The 19,131-nt window shown below is 31.9% G+C and overlaps 1 protein-coding gene across 8 annotated transcripts in view; it reads left to right on the forward strand.

Moving 5' to 3' along the window:
* Positions 1 to 19,131, forward strand: part of Dh31 (diuretic hormone class 2) — a 710,452-nt gene that overhangs the window by 653,273 nt on the left and 38,048 nt on the right. For 5 of the 8 annotated variants that reach the window (XM_072537477.1, XM_072537472.1, XM_072537475.1 and 2 more), the window contains one exon: positions 11,219 to 11,254. The exons of 2 other annotated variants lie outside the window; for them this stretch is intronic. In XM_072537477.1, the coding sequence (XP_072393578.1) occupies positions 11,219 to 11,254 (36 nt within the window). Of the gene's footprint in view, positions 1 to 7,997; positions 8,296 to 11,218; positions 11,255 to 19,131 lie in introns of those variants that run through there. One more of the 8 variants, XM_072537478.1, reaches the window with a different exon arrangement.

Below are 19,131 nucleotides of genomic sequence, written 5' to 3' on the forward strand. Positions count from 1 at the left end.
CAGATACCTACGGTATCAAAAAGATTGAGCTCTGGTGAGTCTCTTTCCGTGTTATCGAGCTCTAGGTGACTTGGTATGTTGGAGTATCTCCCAAAAATTTTCGTTTACATCTGGACGTCGCGAGGAGTCCAACAGCTTTCTGCATGGCCTTATAGTGATGTTACTTTAGACCCAGCTATTTTATGTTCTCTAGGAGGTTTTGGGAAAAACACTAGTAGTAGATAGAATAATAGGTACTATCTGGGTACTTTCTATTCTCCATTGTCTCCTGATTTGTATTTCTAGATCTCTGTATTTGGCGATCTTTTCGTTGTATTTAACACGTAAATTATTGGTGTTGGGTATCGCCACATCAATAAGTGTTGTTTGCCTAGTAAGTTTATTAACTAGTATGAGATATGGTCTATTATGCGCCACTGGTTGGTCTGTAAGCACAGTGCGGTCCCAGTATAGCTTGTAGTTGTCATTTTCAAGCAATTTGTCAGGGACATATTAATAATAAGGAAGATGGTCGGTTTGGAGAAGTCCCATTTTGTTAGCTAGTCCTTGGTGGATAATCTTTCCTACTGAGTCATGGCGTTCTTTATAATCAGTACCGGCAAATGCCTGGCAGCCACCGGTAAGATGTTGGATGGTTTCTTGGAGTTGGCATCCATATCGACATTTGTCATTTTGGACTTGAGGATCTTTAACAATATATTTCAGGTAATTTTTAGTTGTAATAACCTGATCCTGAATGGCAAGTAGAAAATCCTCAGTCACGGGAAACATCTTTTCTGATGTCAACCAATAGTTCGACGCTGTATTGTCGACATATTCTTGGCTGATTTCATTGAGATGTCGCCCATGCACCCATACTCATCCAGGTGCGCATTTTTTCTTGTTAAGTCAGCTGGTTTATGCGCATTTCTTGTTACCTCAGTTTAAGCGGCGTTGTATCATCTACTGCGCAAATTGCTCGATGTAAAGTAGATGTCTCAGCCTGTACCTGAAAATAAGTTCTTAAAATAGCAATTTGTTTATCCAATTGCTCACCTATATGCAAAGGTTCTCTTCCTCCTTGATACCGCGTTAATGTTATTCTCTCTACTGCACTGCGTGGATGATGTTTTTGCACCTTTGTGAGACGTGTTCTTACTTTCCGTTGAAGACCCTCTATATTCGTTTTCGACCACTTTATAATACCAAAAGAGTAGCTCAGCGCGGAACAGGCGTACGTATTTAATGCCTTAAACAAATTTTTACTATTAAGATATGACCAATTTAGTTGTCTTACTCTTCGCACGAACTCCGAAGTTAGTTCATTTTTCATTTGTTTATGGTCAAATTTCTGCGCTTTTGTTACTCCAAGATATTTGTACATTCATTTTATAGATTTGATCATTTTCACCCATTGCCTCGATGTTTTGGCCATCTTGCATATAGAAACCTCCGGGCTGAACCTTTCCTCTGACTATATTTAGTATACGGCACTTGTCTAGTCCAAAATGCATACTGATATCATTTGAGAAATTTTCTACAGTTTCTAGCATCTGATCTAAGTTGTTTCGAGTGGAAGCCATTAATTTCAAATCATCCATATACAACAAATGATTAAGCTTCGGCACAACAGTATTGTTATTTTTGATGCTAAAACCTAAGTCAGTGGAGTTCAGTAGCTGAGATAGTGGGTTCATCGCTAAAAAAAAAACCAAAGAGGACTTAACTAGTCACCCTGGAAAAGGCCCCAGTTAATTGGGATATCTTCAGTTTCGATGTTGTTTTTACTGGGTATTTGAAGGTGAATATCTTCCACTCATCATTATATGCTTTAAAAAGTCCACTATATTATCATTGACTTTATATATTTTCAATATATCTATAAGCCATTTATGCGGTACTGAATCAAAAGCCTTCTTGTAGTCGATGAAGGCGGTGAAAAGGTTCCTTTTTTTGGTGTACGCCTGGTGAGAAATGACTGGTGAGTCGATTATAAGTTGTTCTTTGCAGCCCATGGAACCCTTAGCACATCCTTCCTGTGGAGGCTCTATGATATTGTTTAGAGAACAGTGTTCGTAGATACGCTGAGCTACACAGGATGTGACCAATTTGTACAAAGTTGGAAGACAAGTAATTTGACGATACTAGGCTGGATCTTGAGTGTTATTTTGATCCTTCGGTATAAGATAAGTGGTTCCCTGAGTAAGAAATGATGATATTTCCTACGGATTAAAAATAACATTATTAACTAATACTGTTAAAAGCTCGTATACACTCCCAACACTTCTTTAGCCAGAAATTTTAAACTCAGTCTAATCCAGAAGATTTCCAGTTATGAAGCTCTTTCATAATGTTCGAGACTTCTTCAGTGGTGAAAGATTTATAGGGAATATTACTGTAGTGTTGACAGTTGTTCGTAGTTTATTGCATTATTATTATTATTATTATAATTTTTTGTAGTCTGTAGGAGCTCTATCGTTTTTTTGTTATGTTGACTTTTTAGGATCTCAATTTTGTCAAAATCAAATTTGTTTTTTTTTCGTGTTCATATTTTGTGAGGGCGTTGCGGTTTTTTTGTCATATTTGTGAGAACTAGTTCTTAAGTTTAGTAGCTGACTGGTGATGAACAATTTAAGAAGGTTTGTGATGTAAAACAACTAATTGTTTAAATAATAAATCAAACATCAACAAAACAACTTAGTAAAGGCTATAGCGGCATAATATGGTAAAATTCGCACTCGGCTGGATTCTTATTTGGGATTACATTACACACGTTTGTCAATAAATAACGGTTTTTGATATATCTTTGAATCAAAGCTTCTATATTGGCGTTGTATTACTATCTTTTCTTTACAGTAAAATGCTGAGGCGAGCGTGATGGAACTAGAGAATTTTTGTATTAATTCTCGTTTTAAAATAATTTCATATAAATACAATTATTATTTTTAAACATAATTAGTTTATATAATAATTAGAATTAATATTTTTTTAAAGCTATTTTCTTGTGGCATAATACAAATACTATTTAATATAGTTTTTACTAATTTCTATAATTGACTATAATTAAAAAAAAGAAGAATTTTTCCCAAGTAAAAAAAATTAAATTTGTTTAATTTATTAATCATTTGTATTTTGAGAACGATTTCCGAAACGTCAAAAATAAACTTATTTTAAACTTAAATTAAGACTTACTCCCAATAAATATTTTATATTTTATATGAGGTGACATTCAAACGGCCTTAAGTCACACAAAAATGAAAGTTGAGTTAGATGTACCAATGCATTGTTCTGTTGTAGCCAAAGTGGTTTATTCTATCTGATTGATGCAAAAAAAATATTTCCAATGGTAACAGCATGTTAAAAACCACATTTACATGCAAAACAACTTATTTCCACTGTACTAGTCCATGCAAGCCAGCTTATTTCCAACCAACCAATAGAAGCGCTGCAACTGCCACTCAGCTGATCCAGTGAGTCCTGCAAATTTGGGGTTATGTAAGGGTTTTGTATTAAAAGTTTTGTGACTACTATTTAGATTGTCAACGTATTTAGAAACAATTAGTAATCACGTTATTATTTAAAGGAGAATGGATGGTGCAGATGAAAGTGTAAATGTTGGTGAACGAAATGAAGGGACTAGAAAGAGAAGATTTACAGAAGGAAAAAGGAAAAGTGAACAAATTACCAGGTATGAAGATCCTAAAAGAGCCCTAGTTTTTGTGCCGTGTAGAAAAACAATAAACGTTTTACGTGCGTTTAAATAAGGCCTAATTACATTAAAGCTTTCAAAGAAGAGTTTTAAAAGTTTCAGTCTAGAAAAGGCAAGACAACATAATTGTCAGTCTGATTCATACAATACAACTCAAAAGACATAGACCTAGTCCGGTAAACAAACACAAAAAGAAAAAACCTGGACCTGAGCGAAAGTATTCAATAAATATTTCTTTCTAACTGTTACTGGTGTTAAAACTTCTGTATGTTTAAAATTTTTTCGCACTGTTATTGGTTTTGGAGAAACTAGAATAAAAAACATAGCCAAAAAAGTGCATTTTGGGTTTGCTGTTGAAGAGAAAAGAGGAGGTGACACTACCAAAAATAGAAAATATCTGAAGAAGCAAATTGTTCAAAAGTACATAAAAAACTCAGAGAAACTAAATCGCATTACAACAGAAAGAAATCCAAAATATTGATCTAAGTAGTGAGTTAAGTATTAGTAAACTAAGTAAAATGTATAATGATCAGTGTAAAAAGTAGTTAAAAGTGAAATGCAGCATGTTTAGGAGGATTTTTATAAACGAGTTTAACATAGGTTTTAACTCACCTGCCTCCGATGCTGCCTTCTTAAAGAACAAATTAAAAGTGCACCAGCACGGTCTGCTGAAAAGACGCAGCTAATGGTTGAAAAGCGGATTTATTCAAGAAGAGTAAAGGCATTTTATGAGTACATAAAAATAAATGTTTAAACTCATTCTGTTAGCCTTTGCTTTGATCTTCAACAAATTCAGCCACTACCGAAAAGTCCAATTCAAGAAGCTTATTACGCAAGACAAATTGGGTTTTATATTCTTTGTATTACTGATCTAAAAACTCAAAACCCCATGTTCTATATTTGGACAGAGGAGCAGGTAGGAAAAGGCAGTGTAGAAATACCATCGTCTATCTTTAACTATTTGACAGAAGCTGATTTTCAGGACTGTTCTGTACTAAGGTTGTTTAACGATGGTTGTGTTTCTCAAGAAAAATAATATTTTCCTGAGAACACTTATCCATTTAGCTGTATACGGATATAGTGTTTTACCTGCCGACCGTGTTTTGGGAAGAGTAGAAAATCAGCTGCGAAACAAACCCATAATTTTAATTAAAAAGCAATACCATAATATCTACAGTAGTATAGGCAAGATAAAAGCACTAGGTGAAGATTGGCCACTACTTGATACTATGAAGCTAAGTAAATACTATAAGGACATCCAATTAATTAGTGAACTGAGGAGAAAAAAAGGAAAAAAGGAAAAGAAAAGATTTACAAAAAATGGTGTTGGTAAAAGGCTTGAAAAACTACAGGTATGAAGAAGAAGAGTTATTTTGTATCTTTGAGGAAGAAAGCTAAAAATAATTTAAGATAAGTGATACTGGAAGAACTACCACTTCATCATGTTTTAACCAAAGAAAAGACCAAAGACTTTGACAAACTTAAAAAAAATGTTTGGAGAGGAGTGGTTTACTTCTGATCCACGGTTGGTACAATAGTTTGATTTTTGATGAACCCACTACAGCAGCTGCTGATGAGGAGCAGGAAGAAATGCGTGACTACCTTGACGAAGAGCGCTGTGGCTTACATGTTTAAAAAGCTGTTTCTTGCAATAACTACCTATTATGACAATGTTTGTCACTTAAGTAAGGCCTACATTATTCTTCTTCTTCTTCTAATGGCGCTACAACCCTTTGTGAGTCTTGGCCTGCTTAACAATGGCCATTCTGCCCTATCGAATACTTTCCTTCGCCACTGCCTGATGTTCATAGCTAAGGCCTATATTATTATTTTATAAAAATAAAAGTTTATTTAGAAAACTATTTCAACCTTTAATTTATTGCTTTATTACTTTATTTACATGTAAATCAGCTGTTGTGTACAACATTTTACATGCAAAACGACTGATTTCCACTAAGTTCGTGCAAAAGGTTACTGCCAAAACAAAATCAATTTTTTTAACCATTTTTTAGCTACTCTAACTAAAATGAGCATTTTAATCGCATGTTTGGAACCAATACTATTGTATAACATTGATTAAAACTCATTATCCTTTTTCAGGGCAAAGCTACAAGTTTTTTGCCCCCCCCCCCCTGAAAAATTACTTTTAGGTGACTTAAGCTTGTTTGCATTTTACCTCCTTATATATAATTTGATTAAAAATATAAAAAACAAATAAATAACAAAATTACTTTATTTAATTTTAAATATAATATATAAATGTTAAAAATACAGAAAACACAGTATGAAGCTCCGCGCTAGTCTACAGTACCACCTCAACTGGTGGTACTGTTCCCTCCATTACATGAATGGTGATGAGAAAATAGCATAAAAATTTTTGGAGTTTTAAGGATGTTTTGTGGAGAAAATGGCAAATCTAATTCCGCCATTCAAAATAATGGAAAAGATACACTTAAAATAGTTATTTAGAATTTTGCCAAAAATTATCTACTCAACCTAAAAATTTTTCAAAATACTAATTTTTTGAGCTCAATTTTGATCCAAAAAATTTGAAAAAAATCAATGTGTGTTTGGCCATAAAAATAATTAAATGAAAATCACCACTCTAGTAAAGAAGAGGAAAAACAAAAATCGTTTTTGTCTCATTTAAATGAGGTTATGTCTTTAAAATATGCGAAAAAATATAAAAAAAGAGGGTTTGTCATGTTTTAACCATGTACTAGTGTGAAAATGCACACCTGATGACGCTATTAAAAATAACAAAAAAAATATATATAAAAAACTTTATTTACAAACATACAGTTGATTTTATGTGCTAGAAACACACAAAAAACACCAAAAATGAGTTTTTTCTAATTTTGAGGATTTTTTGAAACAAAATTGGCAAATTTAACTTCGCTTTCTAAAATAATAGAAAATATACACGAAAAATAGTTATCTAGCAGTTTGCCAAAAACTATCACTACACAATTTAAAATTTTTTCGAAAAATTCAAATATTTTTTCTGAGCTCAATTTTGATTAAAAAAAACTAACAAATATCAAAGTGTGCTTGGACATGAATATATTTAAATAAAATCACCACTCTTGTAAAGAGGGAAAAACAATAATCGTTATTTGTCATATTTAAATGTTATGTGTTTAAAATATGAGAAAAAAAAACATCAAAAAAGAGATTTTGTCATATTTTCAGCTTATTTTGATCTGAAAATGGCATACCTGCTTAGGCTATTAAAAATAAGAAAAAAAGATATCAAAAACCATTATTTATTGACATAAAGTTTAGTTTATGCGGTAAAAATATAGGGAAAAACACCAATCTAATGAGTTTTTTTGAATTTTGAGGGTTAGTTGGAGCGAAAACGGCAAATCGAACGATGCTGTTTAAAATAACTATAAAATATCAACTAAAAAGAAATTATTTAAAAGTTTACCTTAAAAATTATCTACATAACCTAAAAATTTTCGAAAAATTTAAATATTTTTAATCATCTCAAGTTTGATCAAAAAAATCTGAAGTTTTTGGGCATTAAAATGTACGTTCATGAATTTAGATTTTTAGATTTTTAAAGCAAAGAAATTTTTTTCAAGAAAACACATTTTTTGCGATAGGGGACCCCTGAGGTCATCTAAGAAGCTAAAAATTTTACAGATTTGACCATCCTATCTCGCTATAGCCTAAAGTACATTTTACTTGTAATGACTTAGTGGGTTTGTCCTATGTTTGTACTTTTATTTTATTGGTGATGTTTAATTGTATTTTTATTCGTAACCAACTTTTGCATGCTTGGTGGGTCAAAGATTCTTTTTAAATCTTATTACGACTTTTAATAAAGTTTAGTCAATAATATTTCTTTAAAAAGGCATTTCTTGCCGAAATGTTAAAAAAATTAATAAAAATGTCAAGGATCATAGACAACTTTTTTTTATAAAGCTAAGCTCAAGATGTTCTATATATATATATATATATATATATATATATATATATATATATATATATATATATATATATATATATATATATATATATATATATATATATAATTAGTTCTTAGGTTCTATTCTTAGGTTTATGTCTTAAAAAAATCCATTTCTGTATTTGTCTACTGTCAATTTGCTAATGACTTAAGATGAAAGAAGAAAAAAAAACAATGAAAAAAGTCTGTAAGTAAAAACTTTGTAAATAAACAATTGCTTTTGTTGCTAGAAAATTGCTAGAATTACCGGTGTAAGTATTTCATGTGCTTAGAAGTCCTGTCTTAGAAATAACTGCACACTTTGTAGTCCTAACTTCGTCTATACATTTTTAGCATGGCTTCGAAACGGTCGTATAATCCTACGAGGATGGACATGGAACATGAAAGAAAGAGAATTGCTGCAGATTTCGGCACAGGTCGGGCCAGACCTGGAGTTATTGAAAATAGATTGCGACTTTTTAATACCATTGGAAGATAATTCAAACTATTTGAAAGAATATATGGTTTTTACATTTTTTTACTTTAAATTTTTATTATATTATAGTTAACTGAATTGTATTTATAATATAAAATAATATTTATAATAACTTTAAAGCGATTGTTTAAAATACATATCTTTTTATATAAATAAAATTATAATTATTACAGATCTGTTAATTATCATTACTAGAATTGATTCATAAAATTTAGAAAACAAAGTCAATATGTTATACTGATTTTTGTAGTCTACTAAGGAGAAATGCTTTAGACTGTTAAGATTGCTGCACCATTATAAAGTTTGCACCTTCTACCACGTTCGTAAGGGAAAAGAAAGTGGTGTAGTTGGGTATGAGAATATAAAACACTATAAGTAGACGATACAGCAGATTCGTAGGCCAAACAGGGCTCGAGAGAATCTTTCGGAGCTTAGAGCCATTAGCTTGAGAATTCGTCTGAGGAATTAGGCTGATTTCGATCTGAGAATAAAAAAAAAGTAGAAATTCGAAAATTTCTTGGTGTTCGAAACTAAAATTCTGTACCTTCTGCAATTTTCAAATCAAGCAGACGATGAATAAATCGACATGGGGAATCTAAAGTTGTATCCCACAACATATCGATTCATCTAAACATTAAAACCAGTTTATGAAAAGTTCTTGTCTATACAGCGTTCCACGTTAAGAAAATAACATTGCGGAGATAGGGCCATGTATTTCTTATGGACGATAGAAGCGCAGCGATGCCACGATGAACACAAGCACGATTCAGGGTTGTATAATTTGTATTTTCGTTTTCACAGACATGAATTAAATAATTGTTTTTTAACGTAATTAACCAAAAGTGTCCATTCGAAACAAGAGATGAAAAGTAGGGAAAATTATTTTAATTAAATAAATAGTATTTACAAAAGATAATTTTATTTTATCTTATTTTAATTATAGTAACGACAGTTTATTTGTTTTTCGGTAAGAATATCATATACCATGAATCATAGAAATCAGTAGAAAATTTTGCTTAGTTAAATCATGCACTTTGCCGGCTATTAAAGATTTAAAAGCAAATAAACGGACCGCTTGGAATGCGTATATCTAATTACTAATTGCAACTTAAAATAATACGGTGTGCGTATGTCAGCGATTTTATGTCGTTCTCTGAGACTACATAATGATAATAAGGCTTTGTGGTTCTTCAGTTGTTATTCTGACTTTACAGTTACTGTCAATGTTAATTGAAAATGGAAATTCGAAAAATATATCGACAATCTAGTAAACGCACGCCTGAGAGTTTTGGCAACACTGATCTCCATAAGCCTAATGTTATTTTCTTAACGTGAAACGCTCTATAGATGTATTCATATGTCGTGGAATGCAATTTTAGATTCCCCATGTTTTGAACACCTAGAAATCTGCGTATTTATTTTTTGTTTTATTCTTAGATGGCGCCGTATGCGTCTGTATAAATTTCTTTTATTATTACTTATTTTGATGAAAAATATTTGATTTCACATTTAGGACTTTTATTTAGTGCCTCTGGTGAGTCCTGTTAGGGCGAAAAACGTTTATGCGAATTGTAGAGGTACCATACGGTAAATAAGGCACCATACGGGAAATCAAATCTCAACTGTCTTTTATACCTTTATTTACTGTTATTCTACGAGTTACGACTTTAAGAAACCAGTTCTTGAAAGCTTCCAAAATAGATGGAGAAATGCTCAATTATCTGCGTTTTGCCGACGACATAGTACTTATTACCGAAGATTTTGGGTGAAGCACAACAAACGGTACAAGAATTAGAAAACGTATCTTCAACAATAGGTCCAAAAATAAACATCAGTAAGACCAAATTTATGACAAATTTAGTTCTCAGCGAACACCTAATCATCCAAAATCAAGTGGTAGAATTGACAGAAAAGTACATATATCTTGGTCATGAAATCAGAATAAACACGGACAATCAGACCTGCGAATTTCATCGACGAATAACACTTGCTTGGGCGGCGTATGGTTCACTAAGAGACATCTTTAAGAGCAACATCCCGATAGCTATGAAACGGAAGACATTTGACCAATGCGTTCTTAATATTATGACATACGGAGCAGAAGCTCTCACGCTCACAAAAACAACAGCACTAAAAATGCGAGTGGCACAAAGGCGCATGGAAAGATCAATTCTCGGCATGACAAAAAAGGCAAAATAAGGAATCAAGACTTAAGGAAAAGAACAGGTATCAGTGATGTCGTCGAACGTATAGCCAAGCTGAAATGGAATTGGGCAGGTCACATAGCGAGACTGAACGACACAAGATGAACGACATTGGACGAATATCCAAGAAATGGCAACAAGAAGCACAGAACCGCGAAGAGTGGCAAAAAATGGGAGAGACCTATGTCCAGCAGTGGACAGAGTGTTCTAGGAACGATCATAGCTAATTTAAATTAAATATTCTTTAACTGTCCCTTACATCTAAATACAGGCACGTGGTTGCTACAAGAATTTCTGAAAGTAGATATAAATACTTTCTTAAACTGAAATGTATTATTAAGTGAAGATAGTATAAAAGCATTTAAACTAATTTTAATATTTCTGAAAAAAATTAAATTAAAGACTGAATTGAAAAATTTATCGTTTAAATGGATATTTCCTTTATATATGTAGCCCACCCAATTTATCATGGTTTATGTCTTGTGTTATAATTGTCACTCTGATAATGCCTGAGTATCCATTCTGTAGAATCTCCTGTGAATGGATACTAATATTTGTATGTAATTACGTGGCTAAAGGTTTCAAACTAAAGGCAAAAAACAAAACAGGTAAAAATACATTTACATGTATTGTAGTAATGTAATGCAGATGTATTTGTCAGTGATTTATTAGGGACGTAAATTTCAATAAAAAATTACGATGTTCCTCATGGATATACCAATTTAAAAACATTGTAGATATTTATTAATCAAGGTTAATGCATATTTTATTAGACCTACCTATTTTTAGCATCTCCTGTAATGTTTTACTAGTTTCCTTTATTACTGAAATTAGAAAATATCTAAAATATCTAATTTAGAAAACATTTATTCCAGCAATGACTACCCAGCTTTATCGGATGATCGGGACACGTAAGTTTTTTGATAGCGTGTGCAGACTCTAATATTTTTCCTATTTTGCTGCTAACCAGAAATAGCTTTTGTATTAATTTAAAATAACCCAAAAATACTATATTGTAATGAGTATGTCATAAAGAAATAACGAATAATATGCTTTTTTTGCTTGCTAAATTTTAATATGAGTCTATTGCAAGGTAAAGAGTTTTTATTTTACTGAAATAAAGAAACATACAGAGGGTCCAGAAACTCTCCTGACAAACGAAAACCGCAGATTCCTTATATAATTTTAAGACGATTAAACCCAATTCAACTAGTGCGAAAATGCTTCCTAAGGGAGCTAGAGCTCTTTGAAGTAGCCTTGTAAGTAATTTTTTTTTTCAATTCGCAATAAACTGCGAATTTCTTGTTCTGTTCATAAACGTCCGTTTTGGTTAGGTCGACGGTTATTTTAACGCATAACTTTTTGGTCTATAACTTTTAAGCATTTATGATATTAGATTATTCGCAGGTATTCTAGTACTAAAAGGTACTCTTACTTTAAGTCTGTAAGATACACCGTTTTCTAAAAAAATCGATTTGAAAATTTTTCGCTTTTTTTTGTTATAAAAGTTAAATTAATAGATACCCTAATTAATTTTATAAATTACCTTTTATTTTAATAAATAGAGCAGCAATTCGTTAAAAAGTTTGAGAAATGAAGCAAAAAATCAATTTAAAATAAAATTTTATTTAAACGTTTTTTAAAAACAAGGTATTTATTAAGATGAAACGAAACTATGAGTAACACAAAAGAACAAGTATCGAAGGTAGATAGTAACAAAAAATGCTCAATTTAATGACCATTGGTCTTTATGCATACATTTTCCATTTTGCATAGCAAACGCCGAATTCTTGCAACAATTTTAAAGTTATTTCTAAATTCGTTGCAAGTATCTTGTATTCTTAGCCAGAGTTGCGCACGTTTTTGTATTGGAATAGAATAAACAAAGGCTTTTATATATCCCCAAATACAATAATCGCAAGGATTCAAATCCAGCGACCTTGCTGGCGAAGCAACTCGACCGCCTCTTCCAATCCAGTGCTATTCGTAGTTATTATCAAGAAAGTTATTTATAGGCCCATCATCTAATAAATCAGGTAAAACATTTTGCAGGAAATGAAAGTAATCAGCACTATTTAAACGAGCAGGTAATTATGTCATCGAATGCCATAGTTTGCGGACTAGTGCGCATTTCGATGCGCATCGCCCCGCCTCGAATTTTCCCATTGCTCTTGACCTGGAAATCCCTATTTATCGCTCGAACAGCGCATATAAATATTGGCGATTTTCAGGTCAGCCAAGTCAGTCCCTCACGGGCTGAACAAAATGTATCTGAAGAAAGCTTCATTTTGATTTTTCTGATGTTGTAACCATATCGCGACTTCTTTACGAACAGTAAAATCTCCTTGTAGCAGTTCTTGTACCTTTGTAAAATAAAAAGGATATACTTACATTTTCGTTGTGTAAGATATTTCCTGCGAAATATTTTAAAACTCTGGAATACACGGCAGATAGTCCTCGAACATTTATTCCTAAATTTTTCTCAACTTCGATTAAAATAACATCTTCATATGCTGCTGCTATATCATAATATCGCCCTGTTTTGTTATTTTTTGGGAACACTAAACTTGTTTTTCTTAATCGGGAAATTTTTCAGAGTATAAATGTATATCAGCGTATTCCTCATTAGTAAAAACCATTTTTGTTAAATTAAAATTATTGTAATGAATGCCACAAATAACTGTCAAAGTTAAACTTGATAATTAAAAGTTCTCCTATTAGTTTTTAATAATTGTTTGTATATTAAACAGTATTTAATAGTTATATTACAATTAATAAGTATTCAAGATTCCCATTCAGGTAGCCAACGGAGTGGTACGGTGGTTAACGTGTACGGAGTGTAAATAGCTCCCCCCTAAATGGGGGAAGCTTTAAAAAGAAAGACGCCGTTAGGTGTAACTATTAACCAGACAATGAGTGCAAAAAACTCTAAAAGTGATGCGGAATCAGAAAATTATTTATCGGTCCCCGTACAAGACATGGATACCACTTTAAGTTCTGAGACAACAGCTGAAACCAGTCGTCAGGTCATTAGTGATAAAGGAAAGGATATTTATAAACAAAATAAAACACCTAAAGTTTTTAATCTAAGAAATGGAGATAAGTATAATTTGAGTAATATTTGTGTTTTTATCGAACGAAAAAATATTGAAAATGCCGGCCGTCTTCATCCCTTATTTGTGGGAGATATCTTACACAAAAAACTAAATGTTAACAATATTAACCAAATTAGATCTGTTGGAAAAAATAGAATAAAAGTTAGTCTAAAAACATGTTCTGATGCCAATGCTTTAGTAAACAATCCTCTTTTATCAGAAAATGATCTTGTAGCGTTTATACCAAATCATTTATTAGAAATTAAGGGTTTGATAAAAGATATTGATACTCAATTCGATACGAAATATATTTTAGATAACATAAAATCTCCTTCAACAGTAGTTGATGTTAAACGTACACATCGTAGAATAGAAAAGGATGGTGATATACAGTATGTCCCCAAAAAAACCATTATTGTAACTTTTGAAGGGAACACTTTACCTAGTTATATTTCAATAAATAGTGTATATTTTTCGGTGGAGCGGTTTTTTAGCAGAGTTACACAGTGCTTCAGATGTCTACGCTATGGTCACATTTCTAGGCAATGTAAAAATATTGAAGAGTTATGTATTAAGTGTAGTAATGTAAAAACTGAAAATCATGTTTGTCACGATTCAGAAATTCGCTGTTTATATTGTAAAACAAATGACCACGTTTCTATTTCAAGAAAATGTCCTCATTATGAAAAACAACGTAAAATTAAGAATGTTATGGTTGAACAAAATATTTCCTTTATTGAGGCAAAAGAATATTGTGAAATGTCTTATTCTGGTATATCTGTAAACAATAGTTTTTTTATTTTATCCAACTCCAATTTTCCGCCTTTACCAGCGATTGAATCTAAGTCTGGAAATTCTAACTCCCTTTTACACTCAAATTTTAAGAATAATAGCAATTACGTTTTGCCCACCCATCCTACACGAAGTCCTACCGCCCATAGCAATAAAAAACGTCGAATTTCTAATGACACTCCTCCTCCACAACCGATGTTTCCGTTTCAGTTTGGCCCTAATCAACCACTGCCTCGAAATAATAATCCACCAAATTATCAAAATTTAAATAACAAAAACATTGTAAAGTCAATTGCAGATTTTATAGTTGAATTTTTAAAAGGTATTCATACCATTGAAGATATCAAAAATTTGAATAATGATTTAATTCAAACAGGAATAAATAAAGTGTTGGAGGACACATGTAAAAAGTAACCTTCACTCCATTACCAAAGACATTAAATATTTGTCAGTGGAATGCACGTTCTGCTGTTTCGAATAAAAATAGTCTAATGCATTATCTTGTAAATAATAATATTGATGTAGCAATAATAAGTGAAACATGGTTTAAACCCAAAAAAGTATATAGTTTCGTAGGTTATAATGTAATTCGTAAAGATAGACAAGATGGTTTTTCAGGAATTTGCATTTTGGTCAAAAAGTCGATTTCACACCTAGAATTAAGCATAGTTTCCAATTTTAATGTCGATCTTCTTGTTTGTGGTATTAATATCAAATTCAACAATAAAACTTTAAGTATAATTTCCGTTTATAGGTCACCGGATATTAAAACCAACACAACTGATTGGGTAAATATTTTTTTCGCAGTTTTCAACTCCATGTATTATTGGTGGGGATTTTAACGCGCATCATGCTACTTGGGGATCCCATAAAAACGATTCTATTGGTAAACAACTCATTGAAGCAAGCAATAATTGTGATTTTGTAGTTATGAATACTGGCGAACCCACGTGTATTACCCGGCCAGAATGCAATGATTCTATGATAGATGTTACCTTTTGCTCCTCGGACGTAGCTAGTGATATAGATTGGGCAGTTTACTCTGACACACTTGGATCGAATCATTTTATGATAAAAATAACTCTTGCAATGCAGCAAATTCCGCAGGACATCACAATTCCGCGATATAGATGGAACCTAAAAGGAGCTAATTGGGAACAATATAAAGAGTTTGTGGAAGACTACTTTTATAACTTTACTAATGCAGAATATCCAACCACCAAAGAAAAATATGCATTCTTAATCAATTGTATAAATAATGCGGCACAAAGAACTTTAAAAGAATACAGACCGTTTAAGTGCAAAAATCGAACACCTTCACCTTGGTGGGATGCAGAATGTGACAACATAATTTCTGAAAGGAAACATGTACTGCAAGTATACAAAGAAAACCCCACAAAAGATAATTTTCTTGCATACCAAAAATGCATGGCACTTACTAAACGAACATTAAAAGAAAAAGCTAAAAAAAGTTGGATTGAATGGTGTTCCAATCTCAACAAAAATACTCCAACTAGCATGATATGGAAACAAGCAAAAAAAATGAATCGTAAAACAATAAACATTGGTAAGCCACATAATGATGATTTAATAGATGAGTTTTTTAATCATGTAGCTCCCCAGACTGTTCCTTTCACTGTAAATATCGAACATACGATCTTAGATAAAAAACATTTTTTGGCAAATAATTTTCACATTAATGAACTAAATTATGCTTTAAGAAATAAAAAAAGTACTGTCCCGGGTTTTGATCAAATAAAGTATCCGATGTTAGAGAACCTACCAATTATAGCAAAAAGTTTTCTTCTACAAATTTTTGATGAGATGCTTGCAGGTGAGTGCATTGAAGATTTTAGGAAAATTATAATCACACCGATTCCTAAACAAGGTAAAGACCCTAACTTGGCCCATTCTTATAGACCAATTTCTCTGCTATCATGTGTGCAAAAAACTTTCGAACGTATGATAAAACATAGGCTGGAATGGTGGCTACATAAAAAAGACCTGCTTACGCCCTGTCAATTTGCATACAAAAGAGGAGTGGGTACGCTAGATGCACTTACAACCTTAGTAACAAATATTCAAAATAATTTCTCTAGAAATAACTTTCTTCCAACAATTTTTATTGATATTGAGAAAGCATATGACACCTTAAACTTAAATATTTTGAGTAAAAAAATGATTATTGATTTTAACATTCCTAAGGCAATAGTGTATGCTATTATCGGATTATATTCAGAAAGACATGTTTATGTCAGGGATTTTAACAACCATTTATTAGGCCCAAGATATGTTTTCACAGGAATTCCACAAGGAGCTGTCTTAAGTCCTTTTCTTTTCAATTTATACACAGCTGACCTACATAAATTAAAGTTGGAAAAATATCCTTTTAAGATCATCCAATATGCAGATGACTTCTGCATTTACTGTGAAACAAAGAAGAGAGATGAAGCTTTTGGATTTTTAATGGATACCTACAACCTTGTAGAAATATGGTTGGAAGAAAATCACCTTCAGCTGTCGGCCACAAAATCAGCAGTGACCATTTTCAGTAGACATAATATTCCCAATATCGAAACATGTATAGTAAAACAGCGAGAAATTCCTTTTAAAAAGGTAATTAAATATTTGGGCATTATACTGGATCACAAGCTCACATGGAAATTTCACATAGAATATATGTTAAATAGATGTGAAAAAGGCCTAAACTTTCTGAAAATGACAACTAAAACTTGGTGGGGAACAGATGTTCAGACTTCCTTACTTTTTTATAGAACTTACATTCGCTCTATCATAGATTATGGATGTTGGTTATATGGATCTGCCAGCAAGAACTTACTAAACAAATTAAACATATTTATAAACCAGTGTTTGCGTATCTGTATTGGTGCCATGAAGACAACTCCTATTGAGCCCCTTTATGTTGAAGCACGTGAGCCTCCAATTTCTCTTAGAAGACATTTCTTGGCCGAAAAATTTTTACTGAAAATTAAACACCAGAACACTTTCCTTTATACCGAATTAACAAATTTAAACAATTATGATTTAACGAATAAATATTGGATTAAGAAAAATTCTCCAACCCTATGTGAAGCTCTTAGAGGAAACACAGTTTGTGCTGATGAAGCTATTAATTTAAAATCACACACAGATATAAATGATTTTGAAGCTCTTTTTTATAGCGTTAAATTTATTAAACCAAATTATGTTAACACTGGAAGAGCAAATAACAACATTATAACAAGCATCTTATCCAATTGGGATTACTACAGTACTATCTACACGGATGCCTCCAAATCAGAAGACGGTACAGGATGTGCCTTTTACATCCCCATGGAGAAGGTAGAAAAAATGTTCAAATTAAAAGCAAATATTTCCATATTTAGTGCGGAAGCAATTGCCATATATCAAGCCCTACTTTTTGTTTCTAACAGAGATTCCTCCGTTATTATTGTTTCAGATTCCATGTCAGTTCTCACAGCCATTAACCAACCTTTTGTTCCAACCACATACTCCAATCCCTACATAATATTAATTAAAAAATTAGTTAAACACTTTAAGGAAAATAAAAAAAATGTGATATTTATATGGGCCAAAGCACACAGTGGAATTAAACATAATGAACATGTGGACCAACTAGCCAAATTAAGTATTTATTCAGTGGATACCACAGAATTTCTACCCAGTATTTCTGATTTGGTTGCTTCACGCAAGGCAGTTTTAAAATATAAATGGAGTGACCTATGGTCTGAGTTTTGTTTTACCAACCCAAATAGATACACTTCTTTACACACAACTGTCCCTGTTGCACATTGGCACAGAACTTATAATGTCCCTAGGCGTTATATAACAACCATATCTAGGCTTAAATTTGGACATGCTTGTTTTCCTGCTCATCTTGCAAGGATTCATGTGATCGAGAGTAAAAACTGTGTGGAATGTGGAGTAGAAGGTGACCTAGATCATGTAATTTTTGGTTGTGCCAAATATAATTTGGAATCCACCTTATTATATAATAATATAGTTCGTATTACCGGTAAATCTCCGTTTAACGTTTTATCTGCCCTAGCGACTCAAAATAGATTAATTTACGATTGCATAATCGATTTTTTGACCAAATGTAATATTTTTCTTTAGTTAAAAAAAAAACTTTTTTTACTTTTTACCTTTGTTTTCTCTAGTTTATATGTTTAATCCTATTTACCGTGGCCTAGTTCTGTGTATGTTATATATTATAATGTCCTGATGGTCCCCTGGACGTGAAACGAGTGACCCATGTTAATTGTATATGTTTATGGATATGTGTATGTATTATTTATATTTTTTCTCTTCTTTTTGTTAAATGTTGTAAATTTATCTATTTTAGTCTATTCGATTGCAAATAACTCAAAAACTTTTTACTGTACCTAATGAGATTAAAAGATTATGTAACTGGCTGTATGGCAAACTGCCGAAGCCATAAAAATAAAATAAAAAAAAAAAAAAAAAAGTAATGAATGCCACAAAGTAAAAGCTAAAAGAGAAATTCTCTTCTTCTTCTTTTTGGCTTTTATTCTACTGAATAATCAGCCAGTACATTTGTTTTGTTATATTTTGGGCCACTGTCGTGAGTCTGAGAATATATATCATGCCCTATTATCAATTATCAGTGAATATAGACATTTTATGTACATATCTACATTTTATTTATGTTTATTATTTTCTTATAGTTAGTTTAAATGTTAATATTAGATAGGTTATTATTAAGGTTATAATTTTATATGGTTTATCTGTAGGAATCTGAGAAGAATTTTGATAATTTTAGGGTTAATCTCGCATAGAAGCATTGGTATATTAATTGGGGTTTTAATATTAATTTTGATCAGCTCCTGATAGACAACAATTTGACAATGAAAAAGTAG

The sequence above is a fragment of the Diabrotica undecimpunctata genome, chromosome 7, assembly GCF_040954645.1.
Source record: "Diabrotica undecimpunctata isolate CICGRU chromosome 7, icDiaUnde3, whole genome shotgun sequence".
In the NCBI taxonomy this organism is placed as follows: Eukaryota; Metazoa; Arthropoda; class Insecta; order Coleoptera; family Chrysomelidae; genus Diabrotica; species Diabrotica undecimpunctata.